This window comes from Bombus terrestris, chromosome 14 (genome assembly GCF_910591885.1).
Source record: "Bombus terrestris chromosome 14, iyBomTerr1.2, whole genome shotgun sequence".
Lineage (NCBI taxonomy): Eukaryota > Metazoa > Arthropoda > Insecta > Hymenoptera > Apidae > Bombus > Bombus terrestris.
In genome coordinates, this window is record NC_063282.1 from 7,310,700 (window position 1) to 7,335,264 (window position 24,565).

At 35.9% G+C, this 24,565-nt stretch overlaps 4 protein-coding genes and 1 long non-coding RNA gene across 5 annotated transcripts; 3 read left to right on the top strand and 2 right to left on the bottom strand.

The window, feature by feature from the left end:
• Window positions 1-45: 45 nt before the first annotated feature.
• Window positions 46-6,088, bottom strand: LOC100650662 (folliculin-interacting protein 1). The gene is made up of 12 exons (XM_012316429.3): window positions 5,707-6,088; window positions 4,535-4,706; window positions 4,332-4,421; window positions 4,166-4,248; window positions 4,004-4,074; window positions 3,779-3,898; window positions 3,445-3,676; window positions 3,031-3,360; window positions 2,885-2,969; window positions 1,516-2,816; window positions 981-1,437; window positions 46-862 (listed from the first exon to the last, which is right to left on the bottom strand). The coding sequence occupies exons 1-12, from the start codon at window positions 5,805-5,807 to the stop codon at window positions 650-652; spliced, it is 3,255 nt and encodes a 1,084-aa protein (XP_012171819.1). The 5' UTR covers window positions 5,808-6,088; the 3' UTR covers window positions 46-649.
• A 73-nt stretch (window positions 6,089-6,161) lies between these two features.
• Window positions 6,162-8,258, top strand: LOC110119877. The gene is made up of 4 exons (XR_002308401.2): window positions 6,162-6,488; window positions 6,641-6,681; window positions 7,220-7,429; window positions 7,676-8,258. It is a non-coding gene; the product is annotated as an uncharacterized LOC110119877 (long non-coding RNA).
• Window positions 6,716-13,160, bottom strand: LOC100648574 (dnaJ homolog subfamily B member 13-like). The gene is made up of 6 exons (XM_003400823.4): window positions 9,866-13,160; window positions 9,414-9,635; window positions 8,719-8,863; window positions 8,264-8,441; window positions 7,774-7,945; window positions 6,716-7,452 (listed from the first exon to the last, which is right to left on the bottom strand). Exons 1-6 carry the CDS (start codon window positions 9,964-9,966, stop codon window positions 7,182-7,184), a joined length of 1,089 nt encoding a protein of 362 aa, XP_003400871.2. The 5' UTR covers window positions 9,967-13,160; the 3' UTR covers window positions 6,716-7,181.
• On the top strand, window positions 10,299-11,387 carry LOC105666485. Its single transcript, XM_048411984.1, has 3 exons — window positions 10,299-10,338; window positions 10,593-11,188; window positions 11,304-11,387. Exons 1-3 carry the CDS (start codon window positions 10,299-10,301, stop codon window positions 11,385-11,387), a joined length of 720 nt encoding a protein of 239 aa, XP_048267941.1.
• A 1,533-nt stretch (window positions 13,161-14,693) lies between the features above and the next one.
• Window positions 14,694-24,563, top strand: LOC100649001. The gene is made up of 6 exons (XM_003400749.4): window positions 14,694-16,831; window positions 17,669-18,216; window positions 18,573-18,708; window positions 18,785-18,963; window positions 19,215-19,358; window positions 19,576-24,563. Exons 1-6 carry the CDS (start codon window positions 16,651-16,653, stop codon window positions 20,038-20,040), a joined length of 1,653 nt encoding a protein of 550 aa, XP_003400797.1. The 5' UTR covers window positions 14,694-16,650; the 3' UTR covers window positions 20,041-24,563.
• The last annotated feature ends 2 nt before the right edge of the window (window positions 24,564-24,565 follow it).

Sequence of the window (24,565 nt, forward strand, 5' to 3'; positions counted from 1 at the left end):
TGATTTTTTACAGATTAAAGATTACAATGTTTTGAACAGAACATATGGAAGTATAAAAATTAAGTTTTATTATCCATCCTTACAGGGTGTATAAATCTAAATTCTTTTATATGGTGTAAAAAAACAAGTATAGTTCCCATATATATAGTTATTTTACAATAATATTAAACATAGAGTTCCGCAATTATTCTAGAAAAAGACTATATTTTGCTTTTTTGTACATTAAATATCATGTTATTTCTTTATTAATGAACCGTGTGTCATCCGTCCTTCGAAAATTAATATATTGATAATTTAAATAATTTTTAAACATTCTCTAAAATCTTTTTATTATAAAATATATATTCAAATATTAACATTTAAATGCAAAAATTAGATGATTTTACATATTGCACAATAAATTAAAACATTTTAAAACATATACAAACATTTGATCTTAATGTAATTAAAAAAGTTGCTTGAACATTCATATATCTTTTTCACTTAGAGAACGGACGATGGTTTATTGGGACATATTACCCAATACAACAATAACAATCTACAACCATATTTTGTAAAGAAATAATGAAATACTTTATAGCTTTCGCTATATTGGACAGAAAAGGATTTTATACCCTAAAGTAAAAATCATGATAAAAATAAGATACAGTCAAGTAAGTGTAAGACCAAACCTCTGGCCTATTTCAGGAGAGTGGGAAGTTGCAACTGCGAGCAAAAGTGGTATATCTGCTGCATCGAGATCGAGAGCGTGTGTCAAACTTGCAACATTGGCATCGCATACTTCTGTTGCTAATAACATCTCAGCCAATGTTTCACTTTTTAGCCACATTTCTCTTAATTTTGCTTCCAATATGCCTATACACTATAATTTAAGAAAAAATAGTAAAAGATGAATGGAGTACACATTGTGTTACAGCATCATCCTTACGAGTAAGGCACTTTTTATATAAACTAATAATCGAAGTCAAACAATTTCTTACTTGTGAAGCTGAATGATATTTCCGCCATAAATAAGCAAAGCCTTCCAACATATTGGCAACGAGCCTTGACATCCCAACTGGTAACGGTGCAGTATGTGAAGGCATATTATTGGATATGATTCCAACATGCCAAGTATCTAAATCCGCTAAAATACAAAGTGATTCGGCAATTGGTTGATCAATAGTCGGAAAACGTACACTGGCAAGACATTCTTCACGTATGCAGTACCACAATTCTTTATCTATTTCATAGTCATTCCTATTTGTTTCTTGCTGGACAACTTTCTTTCTTCTCCTCTTTTTCTTCTTTGGCAAACCTTGTAGAACTAAACCCCATGTATAGGATGGTTCAGAATTATTTAATCCCTGTGACTCTGTGGGTTTTATTCTGTTCTGTAAGAGTGTCTTTGTAAAGCCTGTGTCCTGGTGTGAATCAGTCTTCTTCATTTTTTTTGTCCTGTAATTACAAATTTTTGATCTTCAGTTAATCTCATTTACTGCTATGTAAATGTTTATTGTAGTCCATGACACAAACCGCGGCATTGGCAATTCGACGACACTATTAGCTTCCATCAAAGCTTCTAGACTGTTTGATCTAGATAATCCAACACTTCCATCACCCACGGTATTACCACAAGTACGTAACACTTCTGTTGCGTTAGTAGGGGTTTCTAGAACTTGTTTGCAACTATCATAATTTTGTGGAGGTACGTAACCTTGCCCATTACACCTTTGACAAAATCCCAGAGATCTTGATACTGCTCCTGGTGGATGAATACTCTTGGATGATTCAGGGAAGTTCCTTTGAATAATTTTTCTCAATACATCTTCCGGCAATTGTGCAGACGTGCTCGGTACTCGTGTGAACATATATGAACACTGACAATTGTATCCAAGTCGCGGTCGTGATAATGTTTTCACAGATTTTTCTTCATCACCTAGAGTGAAGAAAACATGGGAATTTTTCATCTCGTTATCTGTACTTTGACCAGTTTCAAATTCTGGTCTGCTAGAATATAATTTCAATGTATCAACACATGTATCGTCAAAATCTTGAAAAGCATCTATCTTAGAATTCGTATATGCTTCATCCAAGTCGTTATCTTCCACCTTCTTTTCAAAATTACGTAGCGAAAATTCAGGGCACTGTTGCATACCAGTCTTGCTCAAGTCGACATCTTGTGGTGCAATTTCGCTCACTACTATTTTAACTTTGCTTGATGTACAAGTTCTTTCGTTAACGGTGCTCTTTTCATTGCTGTCGTCATCGCGAGGAAGTTTCTTCGAAATGAATTTTGTGTCTGTTTCAGGTTCAAACGTTTTCAGCATAAATGAATCAAGATTTGATTCCATCGTGATGCTACGTTTAAGAGAGCTAATAGATCCTCCTACTCTTAATCTTCCCTCATTGTATTCAGGATATGAGCTTTGCATAATAGCGTTATCATCTTCTGCATCGTACGAAAGCTCTTGTACGGCAATTTTTTTTCGTATAGATGTGCATAACACACGTCGGGAAATCATAGAATCTCGATCGTTAGTTGTTGCTTTCGTAGTGAATAAATGTGGGCGTTTTATTCTCGCTTGTTCTAAAAGACTTGCAGCTTCTTGAATGTCTTCTTCAGTAACGTTACAATATTCTTGTCGTTTCTGTACTACTCCACTACGGATGAAGTACGACAAGAAGGATAAAACAGAATTAATCAAATCGACCTTTTGAGGATCGCCTGCAACGACTGTATGCGCTACCCTGATGGGATTACTTAGTGCACCATATAAATCACCTAATTGAACCCATAGTGGATTACAAGGATACCAGGTGCCTAATTTTTCCATCTAAAAATAAATATGTAATTGATGTATTTTATATAATTCAATTTTAAAAAAAGGTATAAATTGCTTACCAATTGTCGATCATGGATTGGCAGTGTAGTATATATCCAACCAAGATGATATGTTAGAACAGCAGTGACGACAGTACTTAAAAAACTAAAATATATAAATGTTAATTTAGATTCGAAAGTGTGATATCTTTCATTAAAATACTTACAAGTTGCTCGATTTTGTATCGATATTATCCAATAATTGACACATTTGTTCTAAACTACGATGCAGCGCACTTATCTTATGCTCTACTTTCACTGAATTAAGTAGCACATCATGCCATAGCAAGGGTGTGCGCGAGTTTAAATCCGCATCAATATTTGTGAGTAAACGCAATAACGAAACAATGAATCGCGAAGATCTATAAAGCCGTTCAGGAAGCTGCATTTCTTTATTTTGAGCACTGATACTACCCGATTCAATACAGAAATATCGTAAACGATCCAGCATTCCTTCCAATAGAGCCATGTGCTCTAACAGGCAGGTCTCTATTCTTCTGTAATGCAAACCAGGGAAATCCAAGATGAATGAAATTAATAATTAAAACATTCATTATAATAATCTCTAATTAAATTTCAACCTCTCATGGCCTTCGGCTAGTTGGACCAACATCGTTAATCCGAGCCTCGTTTTATGACGTTTAGTATGAATCTCTTTATTATCATTTCCATTCTCGGCCCAGTACTGCATTCCAAACGTATCATCAGAATCTAATCGGGCTAAAGAAGTGGAAGCAGCTCTTAACCACCTTCGACGTAAACTCGAAAGGCTACCGATACCAGAAGATCCATTGCTCTCCAACGATTGTGAACCTGAATTAATATCGTATTACATTCCGAAGAATAAACACCTTTCAACGATGGATCGCTTCTAGTTCGGCTCAATGAGATATATTTGGCTTGAATTGAACTTACTCCCTGTCGGTGGTGGTATGTCTATATTCCACCCGCTACCGGTGCTAGAACAAGTAGAATTTTTTCTGACACCAGTGTTTAATTCGGATCCTGATAGATTTCCAGAACTTGGTCGGGATACTGGAAAATGAAGTTTTTACATATGTACATCAAATCCTAGTTTTAATTGGATCAAACTTAATCCACAATGATATTAGTTCTCAGTGATATTAGCTTGCTACCTACAAAGTGTTCGCATACTGGGGTTAGAATCCAAGTTCACGGAACGACCCAACCCCTCATCCGAGACTTTCTCGCTGAAACACGATTGAGTAATAAATCAGATATTCGTATCAATATATCAATCATGAAATCGATAACTGTCTTATTACGAACGCATATGCTTACGTCTGCTGTTTACATATGTTGTGTTCTGTGGCAGGGAAGACTTTTGTGCACATGATGCAAGATGGTGAATTCATTGAATGGATCTTAAAGATAAACATACAAACTAAAGTATTTAAAATGTTGATGGCACACATTTTATATTTTTAATATTAATATATTATTTTACCTTAAATGATGATCCTCTGTACGTCATCGCCACTGTACCGAATACCATTTCGCTCAATAAGCTTACGTCGTCTTCGGCCATTCTTTCTCGCTGGAAATTTACAACTATGCATATTAAGCGTATAATACATCATATATTTTATTATAAAGTATTTAAAACTTGACTAAAAATTGTGCTTCTATTTTTCAATTATTACTTGTTACCTCGAACATCGAATTGCCGGTACTCTTTTTAAGATTAATCGTGGCTGTTTTATTCTTACACCATCTTTTCTCCAAGGAAAGAGAATCAAAAAGGAGTTTTCTCCCGCGCCATTCACACTCTCGGAACAGTAAGATCCGAACTTGACCTGCCCCAATGTATAACGCGGAGTTTCTGCAAATATTCAAAATCACATGATAATGTGTATTTGACACAATAATATAAATAAGTAAAGAATTAGTTTATAATTCATAAAAGAGATGTGGTAACAAACAGTACAAAAATAATATATTTTTATATCGAATTATAAGTATAGTTAAACAATATTATTGCTTCATAGATGACTATACATTTGAGAAATTGGAGAATGACTTAACAAACAATATCTTAATCTTAACTTGTGATCTTCTAATATTATACTGAAATAATATAGTTAGTTTTTCTTACATAACTTTTTAATCTATAGCAGATGTTAATTTTAAATGTTATAACAATCTCATGATTGCTTGCCAAAAACAATTTTCTTATTGTACATACAAGATCCAAATAATATTTAACACATAATCTATTTTTGTTGTATTTTTGTTTAATATCCATCGTAAACCATACATATACATATGTAGTAGAATACATCTCAATAAAGATATAATCTCTGTTTTATTACAACATAATATAAAACAAATAATTCAAATGAGTGTGTAAATGTTTAAATAAACGAAGGATGTTCACAAGAAATATTTGTAAAGATATATATAATACAGAGGTCAATTTCATGGTTCGATATATAAGCCAAGTCACGAGTATGTTAGCGACAAGATTATGTCTCCCGCCAACGGGCAAATAGAAACGGACCTAACGGAAAATAGGTTAAGTTAGATTAAAAACATAATCCTTACAAAATTTTGCGATCAAAATATTTCTTGTTTCTCTTTCCAATAAAAATCAATTATCTCGTGACAAAAGTCGCACGAAATAACTGTAAGGACAATACAGAAGGCAACCAAGAGATAGATGATCGATATACGCTATGTCACTAATAGATATCGATGCAGTGAATAAGATCGATAAATATAGAGAAGTGACGATGTACAGAGGCCCATACGAGCAAAATGAATGAAGACAAATAACGACGTATACCTGAAAATGAAAAAGAAAGAAAATGGGCTGTTCTTACCTATCATTTTCTTCTGTTTCGACGTTTGATGCTACGATGGTTTGTACTTTATTCCTGAAATTCTTCCTCGAAGGGAACAGCTTATCAAGCAAAGGCATCATAAACCAACGACCGTTTATAGCTACCGCATTGCTCGTTAACTTTGTTTCGTTTTCGGTCTATCATGTCACAGGGAACTGCACCATACATGTTCGCGAGTATCAGTCAACTGTAAATAAAGTCACGTGCGGAGGAGTCATATGATTGCTCGAGATTATCGTGTATCGTTTGGTCGACATCCGAATGGAATGTTTTCCCGGGTGTTCCCGTCCTCCGCTAACACAATTCGTTGGACGAATTGCGGTTCATGAAACCGGTTTGTTGGAATGTCGACAAAAATACTGATAAAGTGATAAGCATGGGAGAAAAAGCGAATTTGTGAAATAGGGATCCGATTACTGACTGCGCACGATATACTTTACTATGATAGAAGTTATATATTGCACCGCGAGAGCGCAGTACTAAGGCAATTAACAAAGTTCTGTTGCGGCTGCGTTTGAGGATAAGGATTGCAATGATACGTAATATTTTTCTTTTTGGACTATCAAATGATATTTTTAGGTCCTTTAAGTACAGTGTGAATATTGCGAAGTTAAATCTTGTAAAAGATTTGGGAAAAGTTTATTGAAAAGTTCCAGATAGCTGATTTAAAATTATAAAATTAGCTATTCAAAAAAGGAGTTAAAAATGTTTAATATTTATAATTACTATTGCGAGATATAGAGTTGGTATTTTGTACCAACGTAAGTACCAATGTAAAAGTATTTTACGTAACTTCGACGAGTTTCACAAATTAGTTTGTTGTAATCTATATAACAGTATAACGGCTTTTTATTTTCTTTATATGAACCAAATTCGCATGTTTTTTTAAATTCAATTATATGTTACTTTTCAGATTCTAAGACTCTTTAATTGATCTTTGAAGAGATGTGAAAGGTAATCAATAATTCGTTTCCAGAATTCAAATTTAAAATAAAATTATTAAGCTTATACGTATATTTTTCAAGTCAAAATTTATTTATTTATTTATATGTATAGAAAATTTTATTGAAATAAAAAAACCCTGATATGCCATTGTATAATGGATTAAATATTTAAAGCAAGTTAGAAGAAAAATTATATAAAGAAATTTTGATAAAAGAGTACAAGTAAAGTAAAAGTAAGAGTAAAGTAAAAAGATGTTGGAAAACAAAGTTACACAAAGTTTTGCATAATTATTGCGCAGATATTTATACATAATAGCAAACGTATATATAGTAAATTTGTTATATGTTGATATAGTAAATTTATTTCTAATAATGTAAATTGTATATACATCCAAAATCAAATTTCATTTGAGATTTCAATATTCTTAAAAAAATTAATACTTCAAATCGATGAGTTAAATTATTTGAATGAAAAGAATAGAGAAATTAAGTATTGCATATAAAGTCTAATTATTTTGCTTCGTAATCGTCGGTATTTCGACGTATAGGAACATCGAAGTCCACGTTTCTACGCATTTTATTGGCCAATATAAGACGATGAACGTATTCCGTATCTTTGATATCTGCGGACGTATCAAACGCTCGTTTAATGTAATTTTTATTTGATACCGGCAAATATACCGGATATTCAATATTAAAAGATATGACTAGACTTCCTCTTTTCTTCGGACTTTCCGGCAGCGGCAATCCTTGGCCAGGTACGTGTTTCTTGTAATCTGGTCTAATAAGAAAGAAGAAATGTTATGTATTACTTTTATAACCCGCAATAAAATATTTATAAAACATGAAGCAATTAAAAAATGAAAAATGTGGAATAACGAATGATTAATCCTTGAATTTGAATTGTTTTCTAATTTCTATGTAGTAATTGACGAATATTACTTGTGATTATTTTCATGATTTTTCTTTTCAAAATGAGTTTTAACAATTACATTTATTTGTAGGATCAATTCTGTGAAACGTAAAATAATTATTCAGTGAATGAAACAAAGAGGAGAAGTAGAGAAAGACTGGATCAGGGATGGAGACGATAGACACGTACGTGATGACAGACGTTAGTGGTATTCGAAGGGTTCTGTCATCGAGCGTGTTGACGGTGACCACTGTTCCGGTCAGTGCCTCTCGCAGAAAGATATCGACCGTCATGTGCAAGTCAGAGCCCTCTCTTCGGAAGGTCTCGTGAGGCCGGTCCTCCGTGATGAAGATTACATCCGCTACGCTGACGTGCTTTGGACTGAGTAAAGATATTATGCGAGCTACTACGATTAACCCATTTCTGTCCGCTATGAAATGTATGATGCATTTTAAATGTATCCTTCGCGATATCCGAATCGACATAAGTTAAAAGGTTATAACGAACTTTCGTGAAGACAGAAGAAATTAGCGATAGTTCCATACAATCCGATTCTACCTCTGAGTATATTTCGAAAGTAAATGAAAATCTTCATTTAACCGGACAGAAATGTTCGAATTATATCTTGTTTATGAAATAAAAACAAAGTTATTCTTTGTTTTAATTATTATAAATTTACCAGGAATTTTTGTGGGTCCTTCATCACCTTCCTCTGGGAACACTATCCTCGTTCCCGTCGGAATGCCTGGTTTAATGGGTATCGTTAAAATTTTTTCCTTCGTCACTGTCTTAGTCTTATCATCCCCTACCAATACTAATCTTTGTATCTTCATTTTCTTTATCCCTCCAAGAAAGACCTATTTATATAAATCAATGAATTTATAGATCTTTTAGAATTAAAGTGGCGGATCACTTAGTTTAATGAGTGTATTTGGCCAAATATATGTGTAAGCAAGAAAATTAATAAGGAAAGTGTTTAGCATAACAATGAATAGTAAACTGTTAATGATCGATACAATGGATTTATGAAAATATGTAAGTAAAATAGAATATTGCGACGAATCGCACGTTGTCTACTCGGCGATTAACACTGAGAGAAGAAAATTATAAATAAATAGAACGTCGATATGATACCTCCAGTAGGGTTAGGTACAAGGTTTTTATCAGAGGTTCTTCCTTGCGCTTTATACCCCGCCCCTCGGGAAATTCGAGCAGAGACGAAGACTGCGTTAGTACGTAGAGTAGATCAGCATAAGGACTTTCGGTACCGAAGAACTCCCTGCAGAGATACGATGAGAAAGATGTAGATAGATCGGATCGTAAATATTCAAAGTTTTCAAGTGCCTGTTAAGTTTAACTGTACACAATTTTAAGCCGTTGGATAAAGCAAAGGATTATCATAATTGATAACAACATTAAAGTATAAGAAAATAGGGGAAACGTAGAGTACATGCAAGCAATATACGAAAAAAGCATATGTCTTTGTTGTAATACTTACATTAATTCAATATAATATTTATGTAATGCAATTTTGATGTGTTATCACTAGAAATACCAACAGTTAAGACGGAGCTATTTCTTAGGTATTAAAAAATATCTAATAATAGAATATTTTTATATTTATTCATTTATTACTTTATTACAAAAGGAATTCCATGTTATGTAGTACATTTTTGGTATTATTAATCCATCTGGGACCATGATCCCTAAATGAGGATTGGCACATTTATAAAATCGTAGAAACAGTTATTTTGACTGGTAGTTCTAGTGTTATTTGTTATATATAGTGTATATAGTGTTATAGTAAAGTAATTATTTGATTAAAGTACCTATACGTTCTCATCGGTTCTCCGTGATAGGTATACGGTTGAATAAATCCTTCGGCTCCAGGCACGCCATTTTTAAGACCTTCCTCGCCGAATTGATCGTATATGGTTCTTTTAAGGGGATCTGAAAGCACATCGTATGCTTCGGCTACTAAGGCGAAAATAGTACATAAACATTCATCTTTCGCTCTTTTAGGGTTATATCGTATCGCTAAGCGTCGAAATCTGAAAATGATAGTAACATATTTACATTAGTTAATTACAAAATTAATTATGCATGTATTGAAATACAATTTTTACTTTCATACTAAAAAAATAATTACGGAATAATTTAATCGATTAATATTTTTCAGTCAAAGGTCTGTTAATATTTTACAACATGGAAATATCAATGGATTAATTGATGAAGAAGACGGGGAAAAATATACATCATAAAGTAATAAGCTCTTACTCACGCAGCTTTGATCTCCAAATCGTCGCAGTCTTTTTTCAACGATAGTACGCCATAGTAATCTATACCACGTTTATTACACGAACAAGTTTCATCGCATGACATGATATTCCTTATTTTCTGTTTCTATCGATACTTTCAAAATTATCCCATTTAAAATTAAAACAAACACTTACACGACTATCTTCTGTTATGAATTCATGGCTGATGTCATGTAAGAAGGCCGAAAAAATAGAAGCGAGAAAAATGTATCGTTTCGCAACGATTTTTCAAGTGTTTTCAACAACCAACGCGCCCCTCTCGACAACGGAGTACAATCTGCACTCGTGTGTTAGCTTTTGTAATTATTAAACGTCTCACGACCGACATTTATTGTTGAACATAGAACCATTATTTAATAGCTATTCATTGGTACTCCATATGAAAGGGAAGGCACCATGGATGCTTCTGGATTGATTTTGAACCTCGTGCAGAAAGGTGAGATTCAAAATAAGGATTTTTTTTTACGAATTTGATTCTCGTCATTGTTGCCACAATTTTTATTAACGTATGAAAATACAATTAGACATAATACTTATATAATTTGCTTTCAAATGACAGCCATTACAACTTTTCACGATTTCTTTTTTTACTTAATTCAACTTGATAAATGACTTCTAATTTTATAAATAAAAACTGCGCGAAAAATATCTCACTAAAATATCGATTTTATTAACAAATATCGAAATATTAACAAAACGAAATATTTCTAGCTGCAATTAAAACGGCAGTTAAGGAAAAGAATTTAAGCGACTGCGAACTTTTTTCCGATCGTGAGGATAGTTCATCCTCCGGTCAACATGTAATGAAGAAAAATTCCTTTTCCTGTGGAGTATCCGAAAAATCGTGCGGGGATTGTAAAAAGGAAAAACCTGACGAAGGGATGTTCAAGGTTTCCTTGACGACGAACGATGAAGATTTGGAAAACGATAAGGAGAACGTGTCAAGGAAGAAGATACGCGTGGAGGCAAGGCAGATTTGCAGCAATCGCGAAAAAAGCGACGAGGAGAAAATCTTCGTGCTGCAGCAACTCGGTCGATCGCAGATACGTCCAGAAGGATTCCCAGCATTTCTATGCATCGACGGGAGGATTGCCGGTTCAAATGGAGTTAAACGAAAAATCCCACGACCAGCTAACGCTTTTATGCTGTTCGCCAACGAATGGCGTAAAAAGCTCGCTGCGGAGAATCCTCGGGAGTCTAATAAGGACATTAGCGTTAGGCTAGTTTCTCTACATCCATTTTTACATTTGCATCTAGTGATTCTATTTGATGGAATACGTTCTTTTGTATGAAATATTTTTTCTTCTTAATTAATACACTTGCTTATTTAAACATTTTAACATTTTTAATAATTTAAAAACACAAAGTATACTGTAAATTAGAACATTTTATATCGTGCAGATTAGGCATCCTTTGGAAGAACATGGCGAAGGACGTGAAGGAAAAATACTTTGCCCTGGCCCGGGAAGTGGACGCGGAGCATAAGAGGAAGTATCCCGGTACGCTTTATACCTATAGTCTCTTTTCAAACCAATATGACCTCGTTTTCGCGTTTGTAGCGGCTCGTCGAAGTTTATCGATACGACTGAATGTTCGTGCCCCGCGTTCGGTAGGTACATGATAGTTCCTTGTATCCTTACAAGCACGAAAAGAAAAGGTAACATCATGGTAAACTTATCTATGAAATGAGGTAGATGCATGCACCATACAAAATCAGGTCTGATGATAAACTTGCTAAATATTCCTAAATCCTACAAAAAAAAAAAAAAAAAGAAAAAACTAAATCTCTCCTAAATTTTCCAATCAATTTTTGACGTTTCACTTTTCTTAAAAGCTTCGTTTTTGCCATAAACCTTCAATTTATTTTTATTTTCAGCATCAACCGAGTTCCATATTTTTCCAAACTTTCCTGGTAATTTTGGCTCGTCCAATATTTTCCGCGAAAAAAGATCGCGTTGGGTTTGCAAAGAGAGAAAATACGAAGCTGCGAATGTGTTAATGATCGACGTTAAGTATTTAAGGAGTTGGCACTGATTTTGCAGTGGGGGACCGCGTACAGCTAGGCCGCGGAGGACATTTAGTCGCGTGAATGCTCAGTAACGCGAGATATGTGAGGAATAATCGCGCTTGTCGGTGGGTGTAGGTAGTAGGTAGGTAGGTAGAGCGCGGTCGTGTATCGGGCAGGTTCCTAGAGTCGCGTCGCAATCAATACCTCCGGTCTCTACTGTTCCCTCCCGCCCGTTCCCCGTCACTCACCCGAGAATATTTCTCCGCCTGCCACCCTGTGCCCTGTACCTCGACCCGCAAAACTCGTATCGCTCTGCTATCCCACCCACAAATCGACGAGCTATAATCGCATTTTAGCTCCCCCGCGATCGTTCGCTCTCCTCTCTGCTGGCTAATCACAGTATTCAGGACGAAAAAGTGCAAGAGCGCATACAAGTTCGTTCATCATGAGCACGATAACTTGTAGGAAGAATAAAAATCGGACAAATTATTGCCTATGGCTTAAATATTTTGACAGAAACAGAATTTTGAAATATTCGGAGACAACGATTTTCTTTTATTTATTTACATTAAAAACGTAGTTTTTTAAAATAGCAGAAGTTGCGCCTTTTTAAAGGGATATCGTTTCTTATAATTGTTTAAATTATGGATGATTTATATTGATATCCCCATACTTTGTAAAGACCAAATTTATACACATTTATTTTAATTTTGGTAACATTGTATCGAAATCAATTGACAGTCTAACTATTGATCATTGATTATGCTGTTTCTACGATTCAGTGCATTGGTATCAGTTTAGTTGCACGAATTGAGTGACATTAGATCGGCTTCGTAGGTATCACAGGATACGAGAGCGTGCATATTCAACTATTGTAACTGTTTTAATTAATAATCCATGAATGCTGTAGATGAACCAATACACTGGGCGCAAATAGTAATTGCATATTAGACAGATCGATCGTTTCAGCCGATACCCGTTTTACTCTTAACATAATCGCATTCTCTTTCCCATTGTCGTAAATCCACCGCAGAAATTAACATTCAACGATTGAGCGAGAACTCTTCTTGTGAATAAATGCAAGTTCCAATATCGTTATATATAAAAAAAAAATTAAAGTTTAAGCCTCTCCATAGCATGTGAGAAGAAATGCTTCAACATGTGAAGTGCAACGACTATACGTATAAATGAACAATTGAAAAATAAAATTTATAAACTACAAGAAAACGATCAAAGAAAAGTTTTAAATTATTCAATTGCATATTAAGGTATGAAAAATGTCTACCTTCAAATAAAATATTTAATATCTATACATAATATTTTCTATTCTATCTATATTATCTTCCATTTAATACTTTAATTCTATCTATAAAATATTTCACAAACAAAGTTTTTATACTATAAAAATTGTAAAAGATCTCGATATTAAAAATTTCCACTCTTTTCAGAATTGAAATTTAACGTGGAAATCACAGGTACCAGGACTGGTGACCAAATCAAAGAGAAAAGAGAATCAGACGTTCTCAGTAAAGGTTCTGGTAACGATAGCCAGCTGTAGCTTGAAAACGTCGAAAGGGTGCAAAGAAGGCTAAATTCACCGCTAAACGGTAGTCGCGCAATCGACGGCGGGCCAACGCGTAGCGAACAAGCCGAGTGGTCAATTAAGATCACCGGAAAGTGTCGATATGTTCTGCGCGAGCGTCCGAGGACGCGGGCAAGCGGACTAGCATGCATCTGCGCGACTGCATCGTACGCGTGACAAGGAAAAAGAGGGGTGACGCACGGTCGCTCCAAGGGAAGCCGTCAAAATGTCGAGGCTTGTGCATCCAGCGGGCATATCGAGCCAAAGACACGCGGGGGAGGAGTGTCCCCCCTCTCTCTCTTTCTCTCTTCCCTCTGTGTGTAGTGTGTAACGATCGTCGGTCATCGATCCGCCATCGCATCGACGCGATGCTCGGTTGCTCGAGAAAACGAGAGCCTCCCGTCGTTGTGAACGTCACGCGGATTTTCCTTGAAAAGTACGCTTAGGATCGATCAAATGGTGTCTGTCTTATGTTTGATTATGACTGGAATTTTACAATTAATGACCAGATAGCAGTTAACAATGAAAGTAGACTCAATTAAAATATATGTTTTTAACAGATCAACTCCATCGAGACTAATCATTATTTTTTAAATCGTATATTCTAATGCTAAAATTAAAAATTTTAGAAAGCGAAGTTGATCAGTTTAGTTTTTGAGCGGTTAATATAAAATAAGTTAGGATAGTTATGATCTAAGAGGAGGATAGGATGTGAATAAGAATTCTGAGATTTAGGAAGAGATTATTGCGGCAGAATCTGTAGGGTGACTTCGTAAAGCTTCTCCCAAAACTGTTTGGTATACAACTCCTAAAATGAGTACAATAAGTGCTCGTATAGCGCGATAAAAAATTACCGCAGACTCCGTATAACAAGGAGGAAGAATTGCTGCAGTCCTCGTAACGGGGTAGATAAATTTCAAAATGCAGCAAAATGCAGGGATCTCCACTTATGCACGAATTCTCCGGTGGTTAAGTATTTTACAATAAAAAATTCCACGCTCCATAAAACGGTACTCTATTTTCCATTTCTAATAACTTTTCAAATTCCAGGTTATGGATTGCAAATATGTCGCCAGTATTTTTCAAACGAAGAAAGAAGAACGAAACAAAATCTGCATTTTAGAGATACCATATCCATTTAACAAATAGTGCATCCGTGGAATTACGTTTCAATCTAAAAAAAAAAAAAAAAAAAAAAAAGGAGAGAAAGGAAAAAGGCGATATGGACCAGCACACAGCAGCCGGAGCAAACGATCCATTTAAAAGGCGAGTTCGAACTCTGGGTAATCGATGATAGTCGCCGAGTGGAGGGATGGTAGCAAGAATAACACGACACCTCGATCAACTGTTCTTTCCTGAACAAAAACACGTTCAATTTCAAGTGAGACGGATCCTCTGACGAACGATTAACGAGAGGAAGCTTCTACGAATCGATAGGCGGCGAAAAGGGGGTTTCTTGGGATATTTTGCGCACACCGCAGAGACGTTGGAGGCCGGAACTCTTTTCGTTCACCTCGTGGCTCGAACGCTCCTCGCCTCTCCGGAGTAGGGAAAAAGCCACCCTCTTGTTAGACCGAGCCCTCCCCTCTATCCCTCTGCAGCTCCGTCGGATTCGTCGATGACGAAACGCACACGTAAATTCGTGGACGTGCACGGTGCTGCCGCTCGCAAAATCAGTGCGACCCAAGTGCACCGCGAGGCAGGAACGCGGGTCTCCCGTGCGCGGCCTGTCGTTCCCGCTTGCGGCACGCGCGCCTCTTCCACAGGAGTATCAGTCAGATAGCGAGAGACACTCGCGTAAATAGGTCGTTGGATACCGCCGTTGATTCGATAGTAAATAGTCAAGCTAAATTAACGAATAGTGGTCGACGTCTCGAAAGAAGTGACAATGGGAAACGTCAGTTGAAAATAAAAGAAGCATATAGTTGATACGAACGTGTAATAGATGCTGACAACTGACTAGAGTGACTAACGTTTAGATTTAGTCGAGGTGACTAAACAAACATCGTGAAAGAGGAAATGATTGGAATGGAAAAACGATCAGTGCGTTAAACATCGTAGTTTTGCATTGGAGATTAGATGTACGTTGTTGTTTTCTCTTTTTCTGGTGAATCAATCTGTGATGTTGAGTAAATAAAATGTAGATGGATGGAAGAGACTGATTTATTTAAATGGAAATGAATTTTACATATGACTGTCATCAAGATTGATTAAATGAAAAAAAATAAATAAATAAATAAAAATTATGAAAAACAGAAGGAGAAGCTGAAAAATAGTATGATGGAAGAAATAAAATTGCAGAATGTAGATACAGACTTTCCTGTTCAACAGAACTAATTTGATTTCGAAAATAACTTTGGATTGAATTGTCTACGATAAGCACGGAAATAAACCACTGATATCGATTGTCGACAGAGAAACGTGAATTGGAGATGCGTGGCGGTCGAACGAACTAGAAGAGAAAAACGGGCGTGCGGGAGGTGTTGAAAGAAGAGAAAAAGCTTTGAGCATCGATCTTGCGGCTGATGCAGCTACTATGACGCGGGTTGTCCGATACATTCAACTGTATCCAGTGTGGAATCGACGGGTCGCGTGGCCCACGAGACGGGATCTACGGGGCTATAGTTAGTAAGCTAGGCCAGTCTTCGCGAATTGGATCAGTGGCTACGGTCGGTGTAAACGATGACGGCGAGGAGGACGAGGACAACGTCGGCGGGTACGACAATGACGCCACGCGCGACGGGACTAAAAACGCTGGGTCTTCCCGACGGAATGCAGGAGGCCGATCGAACGCCTCCCGATGTACCCTCTTTTTACGTGGTCTTCCCACGTAAACTCTATTCGGTGACGTGTATCATGAAAGAATAAAATTCAAGAAAGATCCAACGAAATTAGAAGAAAAAAGAAAAAAGAAGAAAAAAAGGGGCCAATTTTCCGATTCTTCCAAATAATAAAGAAAAAGGAAACGAACAAAAGAAAACAGAAAAGAGACTAAATTCGAAACTCGGTTCGAAGCATCCGTGGAAAATGTAAATTCGCCTCTGGTTATGTGTTCAAGGCTTACTTGGTAGGATTTAATGTGCAATCGTGGCTGATAAGCTTCGGGAAGTAAAGAAGTCGTTCTTTGCGGCGCGATAAGGACCACATTGGTCGCAAAGATGGACTGCTGCAACTACGTCGAGGCTTACGCGGCAGGGAGCCACTTTTATCAACAACAACATTACTTTTGCTATGAAAACGCGAGCACCGATTACGGTGGCTATGAACCGCCGCCGATTTCCAGCGCTATCGAAACTACTGCGCGATACAACGGGACTGTACCGCCTGCGTATCCGACAGGTAGATGTTTTAGAAATTTTCAACAAACACGGCCGATTTTATTCTTCGTTTAAAACATTCGTTATATTTCTTCAGACTTGGCGATTTCTTTAACGTTTGTCATATTTCTTTAGAGCTGTCGATTATTTCAAGTGGTCCTTGTAGGTATAGATTGTCTTTTGGAGAAGAATTATGTCGGTATGAATGCGTCATTAAAATTGTAATAGTACTGACAGAAATTGATAAAATTAAATTCATTTTAGGTGTATTGTGTTTTAAATTTGAAGTCGAGAATGTTAGAAAATACAGTAATAATAAGATCTAGCGCGCCTGCGTGGAAGCTACGACAATAAGTATTATGGAAACATTGCTTTATACTGTCTTCAAATATCTTATATTTCTACGTAGTTAAAAGTATTTTATATTCTTTTATAGCAAAGTAACTGAAAATATGATGGAGTCAACGTCAAAGGAGTAGTATTTTTATAACACAAAGTTCTATAGTAGTGAATTATTGAAAATTCCAGCAGTAGTTCCTTAAATAAAAATGAAGAACCTGCATTTATTCAGGGAGAGGCTAAATCTTTTATGATTTGCATTTCTTATCTAGTTCTTCAGGTGGCAAGGATATACAGAGTGACTCAAAAGTATTCATTCATTATCATTACTATTTCATCATTTTACATGGGATATTGTATATCTGTACTCGATACTTTTCATATAATTTCATATTTATACTTACAAAAAATAACTGTATATATATAAATAATTATATATAATAAAATTTATTTATGTGAAATAAAATAAAATTATAATTTCTGTAATAAATAAAATCGAATACATTCACCTGTTTGACAGATTACGTGTACAATCCGAAGGAGGCGAGACTGCGGAAGGCGATGCGCGAACAGAGTCGCGAGCTATCCAGGCGATCGATCTTGCAGAGCGCGATCGCTCGAGCGGGCGTGATCGCTGGTCCAGTCACATCCGGTGGTTTCCTAGATCATCAGCATCGTTTTGGTTGCGTGTCCACAGTCAACTTGCCGATGAATTCATCCGTGGAATCGGATCGAGCCACGGAACCGTGGTTCCAGTCGACGTCTCGTCCAAAGCCGATCCATTCGCCCCGAATGACCGATTGGTACGGCAACGTGACTGATCCTATCGAGAGACTGCAAGTAATGGGTGCGATGCATCAGCGTGGCCTCGATAAATGCAAAGACGTGATGAGGAATCAGGCTGTGGCCAACGTAGCCAATAACGTGGCCGCTGAATGCGGTGCTACATTTTCAAATAACGGATATCCGGTTGATTTCACCGATGTTAGTCGAGAAAGGGACTTACGTCGCCAAGAGAATATGGAGTACAGCGAATTTCCTGATGGTCAAAAGTGGCATCCTTATCAGGTGAGGGTTGTTTCCGGAATCATCTGAAAAAAAGTTATGTAATTTTAAAGTTTGTCAGGAGTTAGGAGTTTTTAATATTTGGTAGCTTTGCAGAATTTTAATTGATAAAATACATTCATGTTATCTGTCTTCTCGCAGAAATCTATAAAGTATAAAATAATTTTAGAATTCTTGTACCTCTTAAAAGCTATTTTTTATATCTAAAAGTTTTCCAATATTTTAATGAACAAAATATACTGATATACTTTTTTTGTTTCTTCTCTCATAGAAATCTAGAAAAAATCTTCTACATAGATTTCCCAATCCTTCTTTTTAAATGATATATTTTCTTGAAGAGCTTCTACAAATCATTGCAGAATGGCGAAGGTGCTCATCAACATCCCAGAACTTCTCATCCTTCTCAGATGAGCAACATTCTTCACCCAAATATTCAGAGTCCAGGTTCACACGGACACGAACCGTGGGGTCAATTTTGTCATGGCGTGCTGCCACGTAAGTACAGATAAAATCCAATAGAAAGTTTAGGAAAATGCCGGAGAATGTATTATTTTCTAATGTAATTTTATAGACACTCCGCCTATGCCTCGAAACGTTGGAGTCCGTGGGCCGCGACACACTCTGCTGTTACAGGATCGTATGCCCCCTAGACACTGTGAGTTTTCCGAGGAAGCACCGCGAATGATGTATCATCCAACTAAGCTCGATATCGAGAACGTACGAGCATCGTACACGCCCCCTGAGCACCAGGTTTCTCCTTTTTCTAATTTATATGTAAAATATAATACGAACCGTACGGAAAACAAACTTTAACTAGATACCAAAGCTAAAAATTTTACATTATAATACTGTAAATTAAAGAACGTAAAGAAATTTGTCTGTCTCATTGACACACAGAAATGCAGTAATTTCTAGATTTTTACAGAGAACTGTTTCATTCTGTTATACACAGGAATTTTTACCTAAACCTAATACGTAATAACAATAGAAATATTTTCTAGATGCCGAGATTACTTGAAACCTCAGTAAACTCTATCATGGACTCTGCGTCCACAATAAGGATTCGTCGTGAGGATGATGGCCCCAGGTGGGAGCCAAGCACTATGAATAACAGAATGTCTATGGATAATCTAGTTCCAACAACGGTATAACATTCATTCCACTAAATAAATATTAACCCCTCAATCTTTATAAATGAGCCTCTCAAAAGTCAAATTGATCAATTCTATTATTTGTCAATATTTTAACTTTATTAAGTCGATACTCAAGAAACAAATTACTACTCACTTCTACGAGTGAGAGGCCACTGAGAGGCTCAAATACTATATAATTCAATAATTACTAAATATTTTGAACCATCAGGAATCTAGTATATCACGCGATAAAGAACATGAATCTCGTCGATCAGCTGAAAGATTCGAGTCAAAGAAGAAGAGCATCAGTAAGCAACCGTTGCCTGGTTTTCACCAAGCATTCGGTTCGACGGAGATTGGCAGGTTCTCCAGATCGGAGTTTTTCGTGAACATGGTGGGCGAGAGCGGCGGAAACGTGGAAGTCGCCGACACGGAAAGTATTACTGTAAGTACGGATCGTATGTCAGAGGTAAACGGATCGACAGTGACCACTGCGACGCACGGTACGTCGGTAATTACTACGACCGCGACGACGACCGTCAGATCTTTCGACGGCGATGAAAGCGAGGAGGCGAGTTTCGACGAGTCGAACAACGACCTCGTCGCTCCGACGTCGATGGGTATGTATTGCAGCCAACCAAGTATTCCTCGTTGGCATAGACCTCACATAGGCGCTATAGGTAGCGAAATTTAAAGCAAATCATTAATTCTTTCGCGGGCTAACGTGTTTCCCAATTGAAAGTCTGACGGAAGGGAACTATGTGATTCTAATCATTTTCAAAGTGCGAGTATGTAACTGGGGCATTTTCTCTCGCAATTTTCTTTCTGGATACAGTGGTTTATGAAAGAATTTTGAACTGTTGCGTCCAAAGGAGCGAAAAAAGAGCGACTGAACAAATCTCTACATTATGTGATGTATACGTAGATATTTGCAAAACTTGATCAAACGTGTTTTCAACCTTGTGTGTATGATTCAATTATGAATGGAGTTGCTCTTTGCCGTGGAATTTTTTTACGAGTTTACGAATGCTGCGTTTATTTATAGATTCTAATTAGCCCCCGAAAGGAATTAGCAATTCATCAAGGACGCGAATTGCGTCCAGTTGTCTGTAGGATTAAATTATTCCCTCCGATGTTCAAGTTACCCGATAATATTCTGTACGTGGAGAGAGAATCGTCTGTTATTCGTAATTGATAACTCTCAGCTAAGTTGTTCGAATCGATTTCGCGAGTAAGACAAATTTCTCCAATTTGTACAAACATTACGCGTTAGACTTTGACTCGCCGGGGAATATAAATGGCGTACGAAACATCCCGGCAAACTGCACACACGTTTGTCGAGATTGTGCCTTTAAGAGATCTGTGGAGCTATTAAAGGTCTTCAAAATTTTTGATCAAATCAAAAATATAAAATCAAAAGCAGCACGATATTCGCGGGTCTCGTACGTCAACTATTAAGTTGAGCAACTTACATCGATGTATTATATTAAAAGGCTAGAAATTTTGGCGAAACAGATATCGCATATCATCTTTAAAAAGAAACGACCCTTTTCTTCGACGTGAAAAGTATTTCAAAAATACTAAATATTGTTTAAAGTATTTTTTTTAATAGCAAATTTATTCTGATAACACAGACGTTGTAAAATATAAAGAATTTTGTGAGTTGCTCAAACTTGATAAAGAAATATAATCAAAATGTGTCGATGGAAGTATTTAATCGGCACCTTCCATCAAGTTGTTAGATATCGCCGATGATACACTGAGATTAGTGTACCGACGATGAATTATATAATTATATTAAATATATATTTAAAAAAGTAAATATATATATATACATATATATATATATATATATATATATTGTACTTATATGTATAATGGAGGAACGAAAACGCGCGACGAAAAGGTATTTAAGTTATTTAGTAGAATATTTAGACGACACGTATTGCTGCGCGGAGAAACGTATGAATAAAAGTGAACATTAATATCGCGAACGTAGGAAGTCGAGAAACCGACGAAATACACACCGTTCCGCTCGTGAAAAATATGTTTTTTCTGAAGGGGATGCACGGTATTTTTGCATTTGGAGCTCCTTTTATTTCTTCACTGCAAAATAATATGAAATATGTCAAAAATGGAAGACAAATATCGCAACTTCAGCATGTTAATGCAGTAAAAGATAAGTAAAAAAGTTGGATTGTATAAGAGAAGTTTGTAAGTTAAGACTGTAGACAGTAAGACTGTAGTTATAATGTAAACTCAAAAATATGGCATGTAATTTATTGAAACTTTTTTATATATCCATTTTAACGTACGTTTAATATTCCATTTATTATAGTAACTTTGGGACCTTTGGAAAATATACTTAGAAAGAAAAAATGTTTTTAGAATCTCCGCATTAACGTTCTGACAAGTGCGATATTATATAGAAAAATGCAAAGTTCACCTTATTAATTATGTTCTTCTTATATGTGACATTGATACTTTTGCTATTCAATTTGTATTTCATTAGAACTTAGGTTTCATTAAATTTAAAAATTGTTCTTATATAAGAAACGATCTCCGATATTGTCTTGAGTGAGAATGAAATATTTTTTATTATTTCTATTTTTCTTTTCTTTTTGATCGAGTTCTGAGTCCCGTGCAGGTACCTATGACTCGTGTTGATTGATCTATCGGTACATCGACTTAACATAATTCGTGCCAGCTACCCTGTACCTATAATGGGACCAAATTAAAAGAGAAGCTTTTATTTCGCGTTCACCGTCGCGCTTACGTCCCGCGTATTTTATCGTGTATGAAAACCTTCCCCCGTTCCGTTCGATCGATTGCCTCGAACAAGAGGCAAAAATTTGTATTGAAACGTGAAATGTTCTTTAACACGTTCGATGTTATTTCAAGCAAATGGTTATTAACGATCTATTTAAAAATTGCACTGAATTGCGTTCAATTATATTTCAGTTTTTTATCTTCAATTGTACCAAAATCAATTGTAGAAATTAGAATTTTTAATGTAAAGAACATAGCTTTAAATGTAAAAATGTTTAATTTTTCCTTTACTTTGATTTCTGTAAATTGTTTTCTAATGCTATTTTAAATTGATTTGCGTACTAAGATGCTTCGTTTATCATGACATGGAGCGTGTTAATTGAAAATCTACGTGAAAGTAAATGAATTCACGAGGAACGTGTTGTGCTGTTTAGCAAGATGAATTAGTGTTCCATCGATCAAATACATTGTTTAAATATCGTGTGATCATCGTTTATAATGAATATCGTTCGAGCGTAATAGAAATATTTAGCGATGGTAATTCAACATTCGACTTTTTTGTTCTTGGACGTATAGAAACGTCCAAGAAGCATGGAATGATGTAAATGCTGTGATTTGTTTTAAAATTAAACGAGCGTAGTTTATAGTGGTACACAGTGGGGGAACGCTGAATATCGTCGCGACGTGAGGAAAGGCGAGTTGTGATAAAAAGAGAATAAAAATTCTGTAAGAAATTTTGACGATACATGTAATTGTCTGTCTAGTACGATCGATCATCGGGGCCCTCTTGCACAATTAAACTAATGTTATTAGCGGAATTTTACAAGTTATCGGTGTGGATAAATTCTTTAACAGAGCAAGATTTGCGTTAAAACGAGTAAAGTTGAAGGTGTCAATTTTGCAAATTGTAAGCCAACCAATTGCCCTATTTGACGTAATGCTATAAAAGTATGCGACAAAAGTTTTTAATTTTTACAACTTATCACTTGTAAGTTCGCTAATGTTATTAATTAGATTATCGTGCAGGAGAGCTCAGTTGTTTTAACTTTTGGATTATTAGTAAGAGCACAAACCACTCCAACGAGGTCCAATCTTTCGAAACGTCTCGTCATTAAAGAAATTTAGGGATAGTCGAAGAAAAATCCTTTCGCTCTGCGGTGTATACTTCCATAATTTATTTCACATTTTAACTCTTCAAATTTTATTAATATAAGATATTTATATTTATTAGTATAAATATGACTATAAAGAAATGCAGAGATAGTAGGGGGAGGAGGGGAGGAGGAAATCTTTCACTATATTAATATACATCTGTATAATGAACTTCAAGTTCGAACAGCGATAAAAGATGGACCTAATACAGCAGGAAATTGCCAGCATCTCGTGGATGGAACAAAAGTTAAGACAACCGAGGAAGTTTCTTCGATTCTATCACGCCAACCTCGTCGTCTCCAAAACGTGAATCCTATGACGAAATTTTAGCGATGCGTTAATTACTTGGAAATTTTAATAATTTTGTTACTTTATTGACCTGTCTTGTTGGCGATGCAGACTGTAACATAGAATTATGACTTACACGTCTTACGATTAAGGACGAATAAACCATAATCCACGTTTCATTATTGGCAACGATATTAAACGTAGAGGTAGAACTGGTAAAAAAGAAGGAGAGGAAGAAGAAAACAAAAAAAAAAAATGTTCAGTCAGTGATAGAAGAACAAAAAAAAAAGGGAAGAACAACGTGAAAATGATTGCGACTAACAGGAAAACGTAACCCGTATTATAACTCGTAAACGACATTCTGTCTAATTAATAGCTAATTATTATCATTCTAACCGGTAGGAAACGTGCTAAGGGATTGAAATGTACAGAAAAACGATTATGAACCACCGTACATCTCTTAAATCCTACAAGTGCCAAGTTGGTGAGAAAAGTCCTTACAAAGGCTCGTGTTATTAAGTATCAAATTCGAACGCAAGAAGGAAAGAAGTATATTTCGCGAACATTTAACTCTATCAGTTTCCATGTAATTAAATTAGGTTCTTGTATTATCAGATTGATGGAACGTCAGTGGCTCGTTGGTATTCACGAGATATAAAATTCGAGATACGTTTCATTTAACATTGATTCGAAATGAAATTTATTAAAGAATAGAACTGATAGAGTTAACGCAGATAGAATGGAACTTAATGATGACGAACATGCTTTTATTCGCGTACAATTATGTACATGGAACTATAACAATACCGGTATTATTGAGCTTAAATTCACTTTTAATTCGAACACGTTACCAGCTTAAGGAACGAAGTTCTTTAACGAGATTCGACAGAAAAATAATGAAAATGTTTAAACGAAGATCGAACGTAAGCAGTGTAACGAAAATAAACGGATGTCTATACGACAGTATAGAAGTAAAAAAAAAGGCAAAAAAAGAAAATTATGAAATTATG